General features: G+C 45.2%; 1 protein-coding gene across 1 annotated transcript in view; it reads right to left on the reverse strand.

The window, feature by feature from the left end:
- The window catches only part of TFPT (TCF3 fusion partner), a 52,571-nt gene that overhangs the window by 29,872 nt on the left and 2,478 nt on the right, over positions 1–20,221 (reverse strand). The window contains exon 2 of the mRNA XM_018574400.1: positions 9,968–10,038. Coding sequence (XP_018429902.1) covers positions 9,968–10,038 — 71 coding nt within the window. The remainder of the gene's footprint in view (positions 1–9,967; positions 10,039–20,221) is intronic.

Genomic DNA, 20,221 nt, shown 5'->3' on the forward strand with positions numbered 1-20,221 from the left:
ATAGACCTAAAACGAGATCATTGTATCAGGAGCATAGACCCATAAAACATCTTGTACATATCCATTACAAATGAATGAATGTTCATTTGAAAAATCAGTGTGTCCAATCCCTATGCGTTTCACAGCTTGGCTTCATCAGGGGATTATGGACTGATCTAACAAGAAACAGTATATTTAATCAATGCATGTCAACAATACACTACATAGATCTATTATATAGCATAGAGTGTATGGAGAGATGTGTTTTGGCAGTTAGACCAAATGGAGAGGGTCCCACCACCATTGTCACCATCGCACACCCGGCAATCGCCACCCAATGGGAATAGCTTGATATGGGTAGAGCTCCCTGTACGGAGTGTAGACTGGGGTTGGATCCCTCTGGCAGAAACACTCCGCCCAGATTTGTCACGGGGACCTCAGGGGGCCACGATAGGAGGGACTTCAGGTGTGAGCAGAAGGGCAGGACTGCCTATGCTTATCTTAGCTGAAATATTGTTGTGCTTCAACTTCCATGAACCTGTTTTTACATATTAGGATCTCATTCTAGGAGTACCTGTACCCCTGTATATTACGGTCCCTTAAGAAATCGTCCAAAAGTTTCTTGAACAATTCCACATTATTTGCTGAAATCACCGCCTGTGGCAGTGAGTTCCAGACCCTAACCGCTCTAACTGTAAAGAACCCCCTTCGCCCCTTGTGCTGGAATTTTTTTTCCACCAATTTTAGGTGGTGGCCTCTAGTTTTTGTAATGGAGTTAATTTTAAACAGTTTATCGCTAATGTTGCTACCTCCATTGAACATTTTGTACATGGAGATCATATCCCCCCTTAATCTCCTCACCTCCAATGTGAACATGTTTAAATTTAGTAGCCTTGTCTCGTAGCTCTGGTCCTCCATAACCCTAATTAGTTTGGTTGCCCTCCGCTGGACTTTTTCCAACTTCTTTTCTTAGTACTGGTGACCAGAACTGGACCGCGTACTCCAGATGAGGTCAAACCAATGATCTATAAAGTGGCAAAATTATAGACTTGTCCTTGCAATACATCCCCTTTTTAATACAGGACAAAACCCTGCTAGCTTTGTTTACAGCAGCCTGGCACTGCAAATTACCTTTTCAGTTTGTGGTCTACAATGACCCCCAAATCCTTCTCCATTTCTGACTTCCCCAGCGGCATACCCATAATTGTATAACCCATTTGTTTATTTTTAATTCCAAAGTGCATTACTTTGCATTTATCGACATTAAACCTCATCTGCCACATTAATGCCCACTCCCCTATTTTATCCAGGTCCTCCTGTTATAATGTCTAAGTCCGTGTCTATTACCCTCCCAATTTTGGTGTCATCCGCAAACACGGAAATATCACTGTTAACACCGTCCCCGATGTCATTAATAAATAAGTTGAACAATATGGGACCCAGCACAGGGTCCCATATTATTCAACTTTGCATTCATTTAATGTTGCACATAAGGTAAGTAGAAAGTCATCCAATACCCTGTGCCCATGTGTAGACGTCCATATGCGACTATAAATAAATAAATTAATTACTCAATACCCCTTTACTAGTTTCGTGTGGTTTACTCATCCTTTTAGTTAATAATGTGTGTACACCCTACCCATAGGGTTTTATGTGATCCATATTATAAAATATAAAAAAGAAAAAAAGTGATTGTATATGCATATATGTGAGTGTCAAAAGAGGACATCTGTCTCTAATAGCATCCAGTGCAATGATATTTGTCTTAATATAAATATATGTATCCCCCTTCTTAGTAAGCATATCCATTAGGGTACACATACCTGTCAGTTCTACTCGTGGAACACCGGGTTTTTGGAAGGAACTCAAAAGCCCGGTCGGTCCGGTCGCGAACAGACGTCCAAATACACTCAGGTGTGGGGTGTTCTGCCGATGGTGGGGGCTACTTAAGAGGGGGGAGGGGATGGGTAGTGGATATAGGACGCGACGGTGGTGGCCTGCAAGCAGGGGGCATAAAGGCGGTATGCAGGAGATTCTGCGACCGGACTTTTGAGTTCCTTCCAAAAACCCGGTGTTCCACGAGTAGAACTGACAGGTATGTGTACCCTAATGCAGGGCTTAACATTTCCAACCGCCTGCTCGCATTTTGCGAGTAAAAATAAGGTAAGGGCAAGTGAAAATTTGGGTCTCCAAGTACCGGCTCGCGGACCAACTCCGGACTGACATGTCAGGCACACGGTCGCAGACCGTGGACCTGACTTGCGGGAGAAGCTCCGCGGTCTGCATCTGTGTCAGATGTAGACCGCAGAGCAGCTCCTGTCAGTTCTGGCTTCCTTCGGCAGGAGCTCTGACAGTTCTGAGCTGCGGCGAAGGAAAGAATGTCTGGATCGATGCCTGGCTATCTGGGTGTGATACTGAGGGCTGCTGCAGACCTCACTAATCACTCACAGATAAACCAGGGATCGATCCTGCTCACAGCCTCCTCCCTGCAAAGACGTGAACAGGTGAGGGGGCTCGGGGGAAAGGGTTGAGTGTATTATAATTTTGTGGGGGGTTAATAAGGGTGGGGGGATATTATTCTTTGTGTGAGTGCGATGGTTGGAAGGTCATTAAAATCTCGTACGATCTGCCCATCTTGGACAGGCAGATCGTACTTGCGATCATCGCAAACGCTCCCAGCTGAGGGGAGGGCTTCCTATGATTGCAGTGTAGTGCGACCACGCCACCAACCCACCAAAAATCGTACGATTTTCGGCAGGTTTTCCAGCGTACTTGGAAGACAAAAGTCGTACGACCTTACAGTAGAAGCGGTCGCACGCTGCCCATGCACACATCCTCATATGGTAGTGGTGAAAATGATCAGTGCCCTCCCAGTTTTGACTGTGGTATCTTATCTGCACCCTGTTAACATAATATAAAGCTAAAGCTTTGTTTGCTGTTTTTTATATTTTGGACTCTTTATTCTAAAGAAAAATGTAATTTCATAACCTTTAAGGGGACGTGGTTGGGGGTGGGGTTGGGAACGGGCCTAGGGTGGGGTTGGAGGCGGACCTAGGCAAGGTTTGGTGGGACAACTGGTGGAGAATAAGGTTTTTGCCTGGCTAGTAGGTCTAGACTTGAAATTTTAAGCCTTGCCCTTATGGATATGCTTACATACATATATTTATAGATACAATCTGTGCTTGGATGGTTTTAATGGAAATCAATAGGCCCTTGGGTTAGGAGATTTGATTGGCAAATCCTCTCTGATGAGGTGGAGATTGGGGTGCGGTGGGGTGTGTTTGCCCTATGGATTTTTGTTTATGGCGTTTTTGGGGGGGGGACAATGACTTGAGGTTCACTATATAATTTTTTTTACACAAGAGGAACCTCCAAACTAACTATTTGGAAAACACAAGCCCCAGAGGGGGACGAATTCACTCTATGTACATGGTTATCAGTGTATACATAATATTTTTGACACTTTATTATTTACACAAAGACAAATATAATTGCACTGGATGTTAATTAGAGACAGATGTCCTATTTTGACACTCACATACATGCATATATCACTTTTTTTCTTTTTTATATTTTATAATATGGATCACATAAAGCCCTATGGGTAGGGTGTATACACATTATTAACTAAAAGGATGAGTAAACAACACAAAACTAGTAAAGGGGTATTGAGTAATTCATTTATATATTTGCAATATAAGGTATAGTCACATATGGACGTCTACACATGGGCACAGGGTATTGGATGACTTTCTACTTACCTTATGTGCAACACTAAATGAATGCAAGCATATGTATAAACAGGTTAATGGAAGTTGAAGCACAATATTTCAGCTAAGATAAGAATAGGCAGTCCTGCCCTTCTGCTCACACCTATCGTGGCCCCGAGGTCCCCGTGACAAATCTGGACAGAGTGTTTCTGCCGGAGGGATCCAACCCCCGTCTACACTCCGTACAGGGAGCTCTACCCATATCAAGCTATTCCCATTGGGTGGTGAGTGCCGGGTGTGCGATGGTGAAAATGGTGGTGGGACCCTCTCCATTTGGTCTAGCTGCCAAAACACATCTCTCTATACACTCTATGCTATATAATAGATCTATGTAGTGTATTGTTGACATGCATTGATTAAATATACTGTTTCTTGTTAGATCAGTCCATAATCCCCTGATGAAGCCAAGCTGTGAAACACGTAGAGATTGGACACACTGATTTTTCAAATGAACATTCATTGATTTGTAATGGATATGTACAAGATGTTTTATGGGTCTATGCTCCTGATACAATTATCTCGTTTTAGGTCTATTGCAACTACTTGTTGCTGCTTTTTTATATGTATTTATAGTAGATGTTAAATAAAATTTATTTTTTATAAAAACTTGAAGCTGTGGTGTAATACCTCTCAAAACCCCGTTTCTCTCTCTTATGTTACAATTATCTAAATTTAAGGGGGAGAGGTTACACCGGGGGGCAACTGTGCTAGCTGCTCATAACTGTATTGCCTTTTCTTACATTTGCAAACATTTCTAAGATTCTGTTTTCTGCTTTGCATTATGGGGTACTAAGTGTAGAGTAACCCCATAAGGGCCCTTTCACTGCCCGGGCTTTTTTTTTTGCACACATGATATAATCCACATTTTAGGTCTGAAAATTACCTAAAACCCCCAAAACATTATGGGGGGAATTTATCATAGCAATGGCGAGTGTTTGAACTTGCATATTTGATGCACTTTACGCCAGATTTATGTTGCTAGTGTAATGTTCATAACTTAGGTTAAATAGACTTCAGGAAAGAAGACTCGTAACTCCAAGCAAAAAGCTTAACTGCCGCTTCTTGAAGAAGTGGTCATGGGGACTTATAAGTTTCAATTGTTCTGTTAGGTGATGCTCCAGTTTCAGACAGCTGCAGAACAAGGGCAGATGAAAATAGGTGCAAAACACGTGCAATTGAAAAAGTAGTGCAAGCTCAGGTCAAAACAGGTGCACATCAGCCTCCACCACACGCGTACAGAATTTATCCAGATCATGGCGCAGGAAGCCCACATCAGCTGACAGAGAATCAATATTTGTGGTAAGCGTCACTTTGCATGATGTAGCGGCCGATGGGATGTCAGTACTAGAGGGAAAGGGAGCCTTTTCAGCTAACCCACTTATCTGCGTCCCCCCGACATATTGCTGCATTCAGCCAGCACAGCCAAGATGGCCGTCTTCGAAGCACCACGAGGCCGGGCAGCTGACGAACGAGCTGATTTAACCTTGTTGCGGGACATACAGACCGCAACAGAAGAGTCCAGGCACAGGAGATTAAGAAGAGCACCTGAAGGTAAGTCAAATTGGACAATCAGCACCAGGATAAGTGTAGGATGATACGTTAGAGCGGAGCTTCCCCGACACACGTCTGCTCAGCATCATGCCGGCCACGACCCCCGGATTCTGAATTTTGGGATTCCCCCTGAAGGTGGATGCGGTTTTGCAGCTGCTGGCGAGGCATGCGGCCCTTCCGCTGGATGATTCTGTGACATTCAGGGATCAGATGGACGGCAGGGTGGACACAGACCTTAAAAGGATTTACATCATGGCGGGAGCGCCCTGCAAGCCCTCGGTGGCTCTCATGTCAGTAGCCAGTGCCCTTAGGGCTTGGAAACGTAGAGGTGCATCAAGAGACTATCATCAAGGCTTTGGAGGAATTAAAGTTATCGGCGGAATTTGTCGCAGAAGCAGTGGTTGATATGGTCAGGTTCTTGGTCCGTTTGATGGCCTTATCGGTGACGGCAAGACGGGCTCTGTGGTTGAAGCATCGGACGGCTGATGCAGCATCAAAGCAAGGCCTTTGTTCTATTCCATTAACGGGAAAATCACTTGTTGGGAAAACTCTGGAAGAGGCAATACAGCATAATACTGACGGAAAATCGGGCCTCCTTCCCCACGATAGAGGGGCTCCGTCCTTTCGAGGAGGAAGGAAAGGATATCGGAAATTTTTGTGTGATGCCTGTTCGTACAAGCCGGGGAGAGAGTACTCCAGGTCGTCCTGGAGAGGCACTCAAAGTACCTTTTTTAGAGCGTCAAAGCCAAGCCTGTTAAGGCAGGAAAGGCCCTGACACATCCTTCTGAGTTCTTGCCCACCCCGTCCCCCCCTGTGAGAGCAAGGTTAGCCTTGTTTGGGAGGGTCTGGGCGGGCGGACGAAATAGACTATGCCTGGGTCGGGGGGCATAGTTCTCAGGGGCTACCATCTGGAAATCAAGCACTCACCTCCCAAGAGGTTTTTCAGTTTTACTCATCAGGAAAGACGTCAGGCGCAGAAGAATTGTTAGACTTAAGAGCCGTCTGTCCGGTTCCGGCTTCAGAGAGAGAGGGAGTTTATTCTCCTATTTTCTTAGTTCGAAAAGCCTCTGGGAAATGTCATCCAGTCCTAAATCTAAAATACCTCAACACATTTCTAAAAGTCACACATTTTCAGATGGAGTCTCTGGAGACGATTATATCTGTAGTTCAGAAGGGAGATTGGCTTCTATCCATAGATCTGTCAGAAGCTTATCTACATATCCCAGTGGCCAAGATTCACCAGAAGTATTTGAGATTCGCAATGCAGGGACTGCATTTTCAATTCAGGTGTCTCACTTTCGGTCTTGCCACCGCTCCTCCGACCTTCAAAAGGGTTCTCGTATCTCTGGTGGCGCTACTCCACCTTTGGGGTGTTCGTCTTCACCATTATTTAGATGACCTAGTTCTCGCGAACTTGAAGGGTACTTTAATTCAGCATGGGAACATGGTCCTAAAAACCCTAAAGCGTTTTGGATGGTTGGTGAATTACCAAAAAAGTCAGCTGAGGCCAGCACAATCTCTCCGTTACCTGGGGGTGATTTTCGACACGAAGATGAACAAAGTTCTCTTGCCGCAAGACAAGATGTTCCAGAAGTCGGTGCAAGCCGGGTGCTGTATGAGCTTCCTGGGAACACTGAACTCGACCATCCCGGTGGTTCCTTGGGCTCATTGGCACTTACGCAGTCTCCAGCTTTTTTTTCTCCAGCAACTAGACAGAGGCTCCCTTCGGCAGACTATTCTTCCCGAAGAGGTCAGGAGTTCTCTCAAGTGGTGGACTTCCAGGAAAATTCTCTCTCTGGGCAGGCTCCTCAATCCTGGGGGCTGGATCATTGTTACGTCAGATGCCAGTCTCCAGGGTTGGGGGCTCATTGTCAGGGAGTCCAGGTGCAGGCAGCAAATTTTTTTGAGGGCATCCAATCACCTGGAGTTGTTAGCAGCCTTGGAGGCTTTTCGACCAGCCATCTCGGGTCGCTGAGTGAAGATGCTTCTAGACAACAGGATGGCGGTGGCCTATCTGGCACATCAAGGAGGTACACTGAACCTTTTTCTACTGCAAATAGCGGAAAATATTTTTCAGTGGGCGGAGGCCAATCTTCTTGATTTAACTGCAGCATACCTTCCGGGGGTGCAGAATGCCCTGACAGACTCCTTGAGTCGTCATTTTCCCAGGTCAGGGGGAGTGGAAGCTGAACAGCAAATATCTTCAGCAGATTTTTGCACTTTGGGGAACCCCAGAAGTAGACCTCATGGGGACTCCATTGAATGCTCAGTGTCAACATTTCTTCTCCCGGTTCCATTATCCTCAGGCGATAGGGCAGGATGCCCTTCTATATCCGTGGAACTTCTCTATGGCCTATGTGTTTCCCCCTGTGGTCCTCATTCCTCGGGTGTTGCAGAAGATCCGGTGGGAAAAGGTCCAAGCTATTGCCATCCTGCCGTGTTGGCTGAGGAGGCCCTGGTCCTACAACCACTTTCGATCATGCTGTCGGTGTCCAGGGATCTGCTAATGCAGGGTCAGGGTTTCCATCCAAATCCGAAGAGGCTAAATTTGATGGCCTGGCGCTTGAATGGTGGAAGTGAGAGGTCCAAAATTTGCCTGCGGCTGTGATTGAGACTTTGTTAAAATCTCAAAAACCTTCCACTAAATCAGCCTACTTCAGAGAATTTCGAGAAAGTTCAGGAATGGCGGGCATTTTAGTATTTTTTCAGGAAGGGCTTGATTTGGGTCTTCCTTGCCGTACCCTGAAGATGCATATTTCTGCATTATCAGCCTTAACGGGCGTACAGTGGACTATCGATCTGTTAGTTGCTCAGTTCATGAAAGGAGTGATTAAGATTCGGCCTCCTCTCAGGAGTATGGTACCAAAATGGGACTTGCCGCTAGTCTTGGAGAAGATAATGGATTCCCCTTTCTTTCCTTCAGATTCTTGTTCAATGTGGCATTTGACATTGAAGGCGGTGTTCCTTACAGCGATTGTTTCGGCCAAGAGGGGATCCGAGATTGCTGCTTTTTCTTGAAAAGAGCTGTTTTGCACATTCTATGAAGTAATAGGTGGTTCTGCAACCTATTACCGAGTTCCTCCCAGAAGTAACTTCTGAATTACATCTTAACTGGGAAATAGTTGTACCAGCTTTGTTTTCTCAGGAAGTTCCAGCAGACTTTCTTCGATGGGATAAATTGGATCTGGTTAATCTCCTGTCAGTCTATCTAAAAAGGGGAAGAAAGGGGTGAAAGTGTGGAGCAAACGGAAGAAAAAAAATAGGGGATGGGATCATCGGGGCAGGGACGAACCATCCATCCATCCAAACTTTAAATCATAACCAGCATTGAGCAGGAGGGTGTGGCAGAGAAGTTTTTCTAGTAAAACCAAGCCCTCCAAAATTTGTAATATGTACCCCTGCTCAAGGAGATTAGATCCTCCATGCGTTCAATTTCATTTACTTTGTTGATTCACACTGATTTAGTGAATTATTGATGCGTGATAGCTCTGTATCTGATTTTGTTTGTAACTGGCTTAATTAATGTTTATCCCTTTTGCAACTTCAAATGCACAAATGGGGTGAAAAATAAAATGTGACATGCAAACGTTTGGGTACTTAGTAACACCTCCATTGGCATGGCCCTTTTTTCTGGGAACCTAAGCTAATCTAAAAAAAAAAAGCTAATCTCAATAATACATAAATCGAAAGGATGAACCCTGTAGTGGAACAAACAAGGTGGGTAGTAGGGTAGCATTGACAGTAGGAGTCAAGCGATGCTGGTAAGGCTCAAGGGCGCTTCTTCAGGAGTAGGAGGTGGTCCCCTCAGTGCGTACTCAACGGATGCTTAGCATTTGTTATCTATATATCCCGTTTATGCATATTTGAACCTCATCTGCGGGACCCCAAGGGGGTTATTAGGAGGTTCCCTCTAAAGGGCGAGCTCTCTTTATATATTTTAATCACTTGTCCAATGTCCCCTTTTAATAAGATGTTTTGACAAATACATTTTTCATTTTTATATTTACTCATGTTGTGAAGTCTATTGGATTTGTCACTCTGCCAGCCAAAAAAAACCCCCATTTTCTCTCCTCTCTCTTGTGTTGTTACGTAAAGCTTCCTATGCAATATGTATGTGTTAACATTTACATGTGATATTGTGTTGTACCACTTGAACGTACATGGTTGTGCCATCCTACATGTTGCCATTCTCAGTACGTGTTTGCTATTCACTTGAAAAATTTGAAATAAAGAATATACAAAATATTTCCTATAGTCTATGCATGCATTTGTCACACCTGAGACAGTTTTGCAAAAATATAAAACAGAAACTGTGAAAAATATTAATTTAAAACACATTTAGCAAATGGTCAGATAAATGTTTTTATTCGATCAGTGCTACTGTTGAGCAATTGCATATGAAGTTTATGGAGCTGTAAAGGGACATTATTGGGGGACAGGCAGGTGCATGAATGGTAATTTGCCATTTGTGCATTTGAATTTGCAAAAAGGAGAAAGGTTAATTAAGCCAGTTACAAACAAAATCAGATACAGAGCTCTCGTGCATCAATAATTCACTAAATCATTGTGAATCAATGAATGGCACCAGCAGATTCCTGCTTTGCATCTGTGTTATGAATTTATTCTGCATTACAATGTGACAGGAGTGCTTCAAGAGATTTAAATACCTCCTCTCTTGCTTCAGCCTTCTCATTATTTTCTGCACTTGATGGAGTCTGTTGAGTATCCGCTCATTGACCTGAAAAAGTAATAGAGAGAGGAATGTGTAAACTTTCATTTTGTTCTACAGAAACAATAACTAGATAGTTGACAATGCTGCAGTATGGTAGGTGGATATGCGTGTTCATAACAAGTTACAATATCCATCTGCACAGGCTCAGATGAGACCTTTTCAATGGCAAATACCATATACTGTAAATATTTAGTTTGGACTTAAGCTACTCTTAAGTTAAGGAAACCGGTAGTGGTGGCTTTTATTGCTGAAAATACTGGTTGCCTGGGTGTCATGATAATCCAATGTCTTCAATGCTTTGTGAGTCACTAACTTGCAATAATTAAGCACTGATTTAATTATGACTTTCACAAATACATAAAGTTGCCATCATAGAGCCAGGTAAACAGAGTTTTAATTGTTTGAAAACTAAAGGCTTAGTAGGTTTTCAATACATTGTAGAAATGTCCAACCACCCACTAAAAACTCTTCCCTGCTCTGTATAGTCACACGCAGTGTAGGAGAACAGCTACTACCATAATATATACAAAGCGATGGGGTGCAATTTTAAGTTAAAGAAGAGTAAAGGTAAAGTGTATTTCAGTGTCTACTTCAATTAGTAACTTTAAAGTGTAAAGGTGCCTGCAGCTGCTCTCACAACACAAATAGATGGGAAATCATCCAATAGGGACACTAGTTCTGGTGACCCTGCTGACCACCAGGGATTTCCCTCGGTTTGCAGGGATTTCCTCTCACTTCCTGTTGTGGATATAAGACAGGAAGTAAAAGCAAATATCCCCAGTTGGACACCACAAAAAAAGTTGACCTGGTTATAACCCTTGCTTACTCTATCCAAAACCATGGATTCCTGGGCTAGTTGGGAGCAAAGGGACTTACCAGGATGCCCTCTGTCTCAATCGTGCAAGGCAATAGCTTCAAAGGAGGGAAGGCCTCGATCAGACTGAACTGATCTCATGAAGTCACCAAAGCCACTACAGAAAATGCCCAGAAATCCCTGATCCCGGCAACACATCTGTCCAGTATGTTTTTGAACTTAGACACCAGGAGGTTCATGTCTGGCATCTCCCACCCCTGACACATGGCTCGAAACACCTCCAGGTGGAGGGACCACTCTCTAGGGTCCAGACGGTGACAGGCGAGATAGTCTGCCTGCCAATTTTTAATGCCTGGAATGTGCATGGCGGACAGAACTGGAAATGTAGAGTTCTGTTCAATACCGAATTAAGCCTGTTTTGAGCAGAGGAGTTTCTGGTGTCTCCATTAGGGATGCACCGATATTTCGGCTGCCTAAACTTATTGGCTGAAAATGGCACTTTTGGCTAAATGCAGAAAGTGCTATTTTTTGGCCGAAATAGTGGTACAATCCGCTCGCTCTCTCCTCCCAGCTCTGCGTCCCTGCGGGGAGGGGAGAAATTGTCACAGGAGACCGAGTGGTGCGGGAGGAGGAGAGCACTGTGAGCTCCTCTCCGCACCACTCAGCGTCCTGTGACAGGTCATGAGCGGTGTGGGGGTGGAGACAGCTCTCAAAGCTGTCACAGGAGGTCGGCCAGCTGTGCGGGGGAGAAGTCACCGCTCGCTCAGCCTCCTGTGACAGCCGATCCAGGATTGAGAGTGGGTACAAACACTTAGCGATCAGTGATCGCTGAGTGTTTGTAAATAATTGAGGACAGAGTATGTTTACTGTGCCACCAATTATGAATGAATGGGAGTGATCTACATCACTTCCTGCTCATTCATGATTGTGGATATAGTAAACACACTATGTCCACAAGTTATAAATGAACAGGAACACTCCGTATAGAGGATTCCTGTTCATTTATAAAAGGGGCTGCAGAAAAAGACATTGAGGACTCTGTCCTCAATCTCGCTTTCTATTTTAGAAGGGAAATATCAGGGGTCTGTTTAGACCCCTAATATTTCCCCGAAGCCCCGAAAAGTGAAGTAAAAAATACAAAAGTTTATAAAAAAAAATATTTTAAAAAAATGTGAAAAAGTTAGAAAAAAAACAGTTTCGGTCAGCCTTTTTTTTTCATTTCGGTTTTGAAATGTTTATTTCGGTGCACCTCTAGTCTCCATGATGGTTGATATAAGCTGCAGCCATGGTGTTGTCAGACTGGATTCTGGTTGGCATACCCTGCAACTGTGGGGTCCAGTGTTCAGGAGATACCTGAATTGTCCTGAGCTCCAAGATGCTGATCTGAAGGTGAGACTCTGATGACCAGGCCCCCTATATCGAGAGGCTGGCATCAGTCATCAGTACCTTCCAAGACATCGGCAGGAAAGATCTTCCTGAATCTAACGCCGAGTTAGAAACCCACCAGGACAGGGCAAGCTTGGTCTTACTGGACTGCTGGATAGAGAATTCCGGGGACCCAACCTGTAGGCCCAATGCAGACAGAATGTTTAGCTGCAGTGGAATGGAGTGAAACTGAGCGTAAGGCACTGTCACGAAGGAGCCATTAGGCCCAGAACCTATATGCAAAAGCGGATGGTTGGCCTGCTTCTTAAGGTTCGAATGTGAGCACAAAGAGACAGTAGCTTCTCCTGCGGAAGGAAAACTCTGGCCAGGGCAATGCCGAAGACTAGGCCCAGGTACTCCAGGTGATGAGAGGGCTCCAGCGTTGACTTATAGAGATTCAGGATCCAACCAAAGTCCCAGAGGGTTTGAATCGTCCTCTGAATGTTGGAAGATAGAGCTTGTGCGATAGAGGGATCATCCAAGTACCCCATTATGGTATTCCCCTGGGACTGGAGCAAGGCCAGGGCAGGGGCCATTACCTTTGTGAATACCCTGGGTGAAGAGGACAGGCCAAAGGGAAGTGCAACAAATTGGAAGTGCTGTGTGCCCACAGCAAAATGCAGATAACGATAGTGGCCAGGGCAAATGGGGATGTGTAAGTACACATTGTTCATGTCCACCAAGGCCATGACACTGCCCCGGTAAAGGAAGGCAATGACCGAGTAAACCCCTCTCTTTGCCTCGGGAACAGTGAATAGGTCCGACTAGAACTCTTGAAACTTTTCCACCTCCGGCAGTGAAGAGATCAACGAGGGGGAGGCAGGGAGTGAAATTTGTTTTTATCCCCTGGCCACTATGTTTTACCCCCCACCCATTGTGAAGCCCAGACCTCCTCTTTCTATTTCAAACAGTACCCAATAAACTACCAAATATGATGTTTTTATCAATACAAATAATGTACTTCACATTCTTGTGGAACAATAAAACCACCTAAAGCAACGGCCACCAAATAATGGACCACGACTGAGTGACAGTTCTGTCGGGACTGGGATCACACACCTGTGCTGGGTTATGAATCGCTGACAGCGGATGCGTCAGCCTCGAAGACTCCCCGAGGCCAGCACATCCACTGCTAGCCAGTCATAACCCAGTGCAGTCACCGGTTGCTAGGACCACTGATGTCCTAACAACCAATAATGTCACAAGTGCCCTGCATCACAAGAGTACAGTTAATAATTAACTAATTTTGAATTTAACTAATTATTATCAGTTGTCCCCATTAGAGTGCCCCCTTATATTAGCTGTCCCCATCAGAGTGCCCCCTTACATTAGTGTAACAATTAATGTAAGAGCCCCTAATGTACATTAGAAGACAATGTAAGGGGGCCCTCTGATGGGCACAACCAATGTAATGGGGCACTCTGAAGGGTGTGACAATAATGAGGTTTGAGTCTATTAATATTAAATATATCTAGTTTAACCGCTTGAAGACCAGGTGTTTAGACCCTCTTCCTGGCCAGACCATTTTTCAGTATTCAGCGCTGCAGTACTTTGACTGACATTTATTCCGACATACAACGCTGTACTGAAATTAATTTTTGTACCATTTTTTGGGGACAGATAGAGCTTTCTTTTGGTGGTATTTAATCACCACTGCGGTTTTTATTTTTTACTATAATTAGGAAAAATTACTGAAAATCTTGAAATTTTTTTTTTTTAACATTGTGTTAGGAAACATTTATTATCACCCAGTTTTTTTGTAAAATATAAAAGACGGGGTCACGTCGGGTAAATAGACACCAAAAATGTCAAGCTTTAAAATTGCGCGCACCCGCGAAATCGCAGAAAACTCCCATCCCCAAAATTGGTCATAGGCGACGCTTTAAAAGCTTTTACCGCTCATCAGTTTAATGTCTTCAGTGATTGATGGCCCTAGAATGATTGCTCTCACTGCGACGTTCGCGGCGATATGTAACATGTGCGGCGTAATGTGTGCAATCGTCGTTATTGCAGGTATGCGCCGACGCATGTTGCATGCGTGTATGTATGGGTGGGGACTTAAAAATTATTTCTTTTTTTTAAATTCTTTTTTATGTTTAACTTTACATTTTTTTTGGGGGGGGGGACTTAATTTTTTCCCCCTTTTTTTTCCTAAACCTTATTGCTATCACATACGGGGCTAATAAAAACCCCCTATGTGATAGCAAAATATGTGACAGGTCCTCTTTATGGAGACATCAGGGGTCTCCAAGACCCCTAATGTCACCTAGGACCCCAAAAGAAGCTGATGAAGCACAGATCTGCTCCATCAGCTTCTGAAGCTGGAGAGTGACACAAGAATGCGGAAGTGGTGTAATATACAACACTTCCACATTCTTGCAGCGGAGAGTGGACCAGAGGGAGCTCGTGTACCGATCTCCCTCTGATACAGGCACCATGCTGATCCCGGGCTCGCACCGGGCACAGCGGAGCCCGGGACCAGCGGGACAACGGCGGGGAGAGCGGAGGGGCACCGATCGTTACCCCATACAAGCGATACGCCGGCTCTATAGCCGGCGGATCACTTGTATGTTAACAGGCATCGCTGCCTGTACACAGGTTTAACAGGCATCGCTGCAGTACACAGGTTTATAAAAACACAAGCAGGGCCTGGGAGAGATAATGACCTAGGTGACACGGTATTCACACTAAAGTCATAAAACTGAGTTACAATATCAACTCAAATTCATAACTTGGAATTGGACGGTGATATTGTAAAATGCAATGCACTAATAGCTGTGTCTCGTTGAGACAGAAACAGACAGCTTACCAAGCTTACCATCCTCCGGGGTCTGACAGGTGACATTTACCCTCCTGGCCCACCCATCATTCATATCTCCGGCAAGTTTGGTTTCAATCTAAAGCAAACTTCATGACACATCATAATTTAGGGGTTGTCAGACTGTGGTGGATATGAATAGTCAATTATCCTCTTAATTATGAATTTAATCATTTTGGAGGAGCAGAGGAGGACATCATAAAGGCTCATCCCACCTGCTCTCCCCCCTCAGCCCTGCCTTAGGGGCCGGCTCCGTAATAACCATTTACAGGGCTGACAAAAAGATGCTGCTGAGGCAGCTAAAGGGAGGCTCTTGTTTGTAACATCAAGGAAAGGAACTCCTGCAACATCAAGAATTTCATAACATCCCAGAAAAGTTCATCTTTAATATCCGGAAAACATCTGTGCAAGCCTTGCTTGGAGAAGAGCCACTCAGACCCCTCTTTTGCTCATTGAACTCTGGACTCAGACTGTCAGAACTCCCAGAAACCCAGGACTGTTAAGTATTCTCTTTTATTTTACTGTTAAAATTTTGTCTCTCTTTACTAATATGTTTTGCTGTATATTTTTCTGCACCATTTCTTTTATCAAAGGACAATCTTAAAAATCGTTAAGGTTATCTCTACGTTCTAAAGAAGAACTTAAAGTGACATTAAACCCTCAGATTTTTTAACATAAAACAATACTGTAATGTATGCCTTACTGTAATCCATGGTTGTTTCCCTTCTCTTTGTTGCTCTTCCTTTTAAATCTGTATCTGTTCTCATGTTGGGCAGAACTTCTGTTTTGCAGCAGACTGCCTTGCCTCAGGAATGGATACACGGTGTCTGTGTATCCGTTTGTATAGGCTTGTAATCTGAGCCAGCACTACAGGAAGAGGCCCTGAGCTGAAAAGGGAAGTTCTCCCCAAGCATGAGAAGACATGAGGATTTAAAAGGAAGAGCAGCAAAGAGAAGGGAAACAACCATGGATTACAGTAAGGCACACATTACAGTATTGGTTTATGTTAAAAAATCTGAGGGTTTAATGTCACTTTAATTAAGTATCCTTGCCTCTGTGAAGAGCGCTACTGTATAGTTAAACCTGTCATATCCCTATCTGAGAGGACAGCAGTATCAAAGGCTTTGTTTAAGTGTTTCGAATTGTCACAACACTTGTCCGTGCTTTCTGTTAAAAACACGTGGTGGCAGCAAATGTTTGGTGTGTAAGGGGTTCACTGTGGAGTTAACCAACCATAGTCATGATCGCTCTAAGTCTGCTGGCCTGAGATTGTTGTCCCACGAGCTGCGAAATCTCTGTGCAGGGTGAGGCTGAGAGAGGTATCGCCACGCTCTTGTGACAGCTCGCTTGGTTCAGAACTGGGTATGGTCACGTGTGATTGACGTACAGCAGGTTTGGGCCGGGCGTACGTCACAATGGGGACGACTAAGTAAATCATTAGTTGGCCCCATTATAGGGCCCACTTACATTAATTGTTCCCATCAGAGGGTTTCCATACATTTCTTCCACAGGCATAGGGCGGGGGGCTGAGAAGGCTGCAGACCTAGATGGAAGAAGTTGCTCTTCTGTCCTCCTGTGATGCTTGGGGCAGGGCACACATGACATCATTGGTTGTTAGGATGCCAACCGGACCTAGCAACAAAAGACTGCAAAGGGGAGCATGTGACATCATTGGTTGCTAGGACGCTGGTGATACTAGCAACCAGTGATTGCAATGGGTTATGGCTGGTTGGCAACGGATGCCAGCCATAACGCAGCACAAATGCACATCTGCAGTCTAGACAGAACCGTCACTTGGTCACTCTAATCATTAGTTATTCCCATTACAGTCCCCCCTTACAATAATTGTCCCAATCTGCGTGCCTCCTAGGCTCCTTACATCAGTAGGCTCATGTAAGGGCACTCTGATGGGGCCAATGCATCTAAGGGGGCACTCTGATGGGGACAACCAATGTAAGGGTAAACTCTAAAGAGACCAAATCGAGCAGACACGCTCATACTTCCTTATAGACTCCATTCCGTGGATTAACCCCTTCGTGACTGACGACGTACAGTGTACGTCGCCAGCATCGGGGCTGTTTAAACAGACTCCCGGCGACTTTTGCCGCCGGGAGTCTGTTTAAACTTGTAGAGCCGACTGTCGGCTTTACAACAGAAGCGATCCTGGCGAAAGGCCTAAAATGTGGAATATAACATGGGTGCAAAGAATGAAAAAAGGGCCTCAGTCATGAAGGGGTTAAGAAAAAGCATCACCTCATCTCTCTGTACTCCATACTGATGGAGGCGCTACCTTAAAGATCTACACCACCACCTGTAAGAAATTTGGAATTCTACTTGATCCTTGGTCCACTATCCCTGGTAAAAGATAATTCAGAATTCCTTCCAGGCACCTTTTTAGGAAAATGGTGGTCCTAAGCAAAAAAATCCAGCACAGACCTTCCTCAAACAAGATAACTTTCTATACCTCAAGAATTAACCACACTAAAAACTAAGTCACCAGTCCACAGAAAGGATGTCCTTGAGCTGGAGAGGGTCCAGAGAAGGGCAATGAAACTAATTAAGGGGCAGAAGGACCAAAGCTATGAGACAAGGTTGCTAAATTTAAACTTGTTCACTCTAGACGTGAGGCAATTAAGAGGGCACATGATTTTGATGTACAAAATCTTTAATGTTAATGGTAATATCAGTAATAAACTGTTTACTATAAACTTCCTAAAGAAGACTAGAGGCCACCACCTAAAATTGGAGGAAAAACAGATTTAACCACAAGGGACGTAGGGGCTTCTTTTGTGTTAGAGTGGTAAAATTGTGGAACTCTCTTCCACAAGCAGTGGTATCAGCATAGTAATGAATCATAAAAAAATCTAGGACTGCAACAACTAGTCGATTTAATCGGCGATAAACGTAATGAGAATCCTCAATGATTCTCATTATCAATTAGTAGATTGTTCGATTAGTTGTTTCATTGGCTCTGTGTCCCCTCTGATCTCCACTGTTCCCAGCGGGAAAAGGAGGGGACACAGACCCCTGCAGCCAGTACTCAGCGGTGAGGAGAGCTCCAAAACTCACTTTCCTGCCCCCCGCCGCTGCTCTGCTTATCCATTCTCACCCCACTTGGAGCCCCTGCATGCTGCGATCTGCCATCATGCCTCTCCGCTGCTGCCCCTCTGATGCCTCAGCTTCCAGTGGCTGGGAGCAATAGCCAGCCCGCTATTGGCTATTTTAAATTGCAGTAGCCAAGTAGCCAATATCGGGCTGGCTATTGCTCCAAGCAACTGCCTGCAATGTTTACATTCAGCTGCCTCTATTAGACCCCTGATGTCACCTTAAGGAGAACCTGTCATTTCCTATGTGCCATCACATAGAAGGCTTGTGAGCCCCCCCACATGTGGTAGCAATAAAGTAAAAAAAAAAAAAATTAAGACACGGCCAGGAACAAGATCCGTCCGCGCTACGGCGCGCCCACTCTCGGACAGGGTCAGTCGCCGCTACTGCGCAGGTGCGCTGCGAGACTCCGCCCACTCACGCGAGCCGTCGGCATAAAGCCGCGGTCCGATCGGCGTCCCACTAGCGTTGTAAGCAGGACGCTGACCAAACCAGCCTCCACTTGCTCCACTCCAGGAACCAGCTTATTCGAGGAACCGAGCTAAGCCTACCTTCCCCCACACGGGGGTGCGCCACAACACCACAAGTACTCCCGCCATAGCTGTTGGCTATATAACCTATTGAACTGCCATTGATCCTAAGTGGGCTATACAACTCAAATAAATAACCTTTGGAACTGCATACTGTTCACATTACTTGCTGAATCCTCCATACCTAACCTGTTGTTGCTATACAGGGCGTGATGTGAAGCAGCTCCCTCCTCGCCTTATTTCACATACTGGGCTCCAGAGGTAGAGTTGCAACCTGATACCCGTCCTCCTTGATAGAAGCCTCATCCGCAGCTGCGGTCCATAAAGCCACACCCCCGGGGCGAGTGTTACAGCTGCAGGGTGTGCGATTCATTTAAGTGGCACCCCAAATGCGCCTCCCGCCCGCAGTGTGATCGCCTGCACTGCAATGCCATGCATTCCACTCAATGTAAAACCCTTTTCTCTCCGTTCATTGAAGGACACAGGGAACAGATCGTAGATCATGTACCGTAGGGTATATCGCCCCCTGCAGGAGAAGGAAGCTAGGCACAAAACAAAAGACTAAACCAGCCTAGAGGTGGCCCCAGCTGGTGGCCAAACCCCCCACCTGCTGACAAGTCTCAAGTAAGTAACAAGTAGTTAGAGTACACACCCAACAGAGAGGGCGGGACCTGTGTCCTTTAATGAACGGAGAGAAAAGGATTTTACAGTGAGTACAAAAATCTTATTTTCTCTGCCGTTCATTGAAGGACAGAGGGAACAGATTGTAGATCATGTACCGTAGGGACATCACAAAGCAGTAACAGGCAGAGCGGTGGGCAAATACAGAGGGGTGGGCAGTAAAAAGGCTGTAGAGGACAGCCTGCTAGACGAGTCGGAAGTGAAGAGAAGACTCGGTGATCACCGGGGAGCGACGCGTTTCACTCCCAACGCAACCCTCCCCGAGTCTTCTCTTCACTCCCGACTCATCTAGTAGGCTGTCCTCTACAGCCTTTTTACCAGGTCTCCCCCATTCACTGTTAGACGCTATACGTGCCGCTACCACCAGACTTCTAGGGACAGGACCGCACTCTGTTCTAAACAACGTCTTGTCAGCTGCAGAGACAGGTGTTTGTACAGCTGTAGCACCATTGAGGTAGACCCAGTATTCTGCCTATACATCGCTTCTACTCCGGTCCACACAGGAGTGACACGGACACAGTCTCTGTACTGCCTCGCCTCTCCCCCCGGTCATTAGCTCTCCACTCTACAACCGCGGCAGGCATCTCCTGAGAGTCCTTCAGCCTCCAATCAAGTACACCGACCCACTCGATCCTCCTGTAAGGCCGCCTCTCCCCCGGTCCTCCTCCATCCAAATGTAAGTGTGTGCTTTTTATCTACACATTTTTTAATCAGTTTTTTAGTGCATTTATCAGCACCAATGTTGTAATCATTTACCTTACAAGTTTTGCGCCCCGTTGTGAGTTTTTCTATTTGAATTACATACTTTGAACATCA

The sequence above is a fragment of the Nanorana parkeri genome, unplaced genomic scaffold, assembly GCF_000935625.1.
Source record: "Nanorana parkeri isolate BGI_ZX_2015 unplaced genomic scaffold, ASM93562v1 scaffold2930, whole genome shotgun sequence".
In the NCBI taxonomy this organism is placed as follows: Eukaryota; Metazoa; Chordata; class Amphibia; order Anura; family Dicroglossidae; genus Nanorana; species Nanorana parkeri.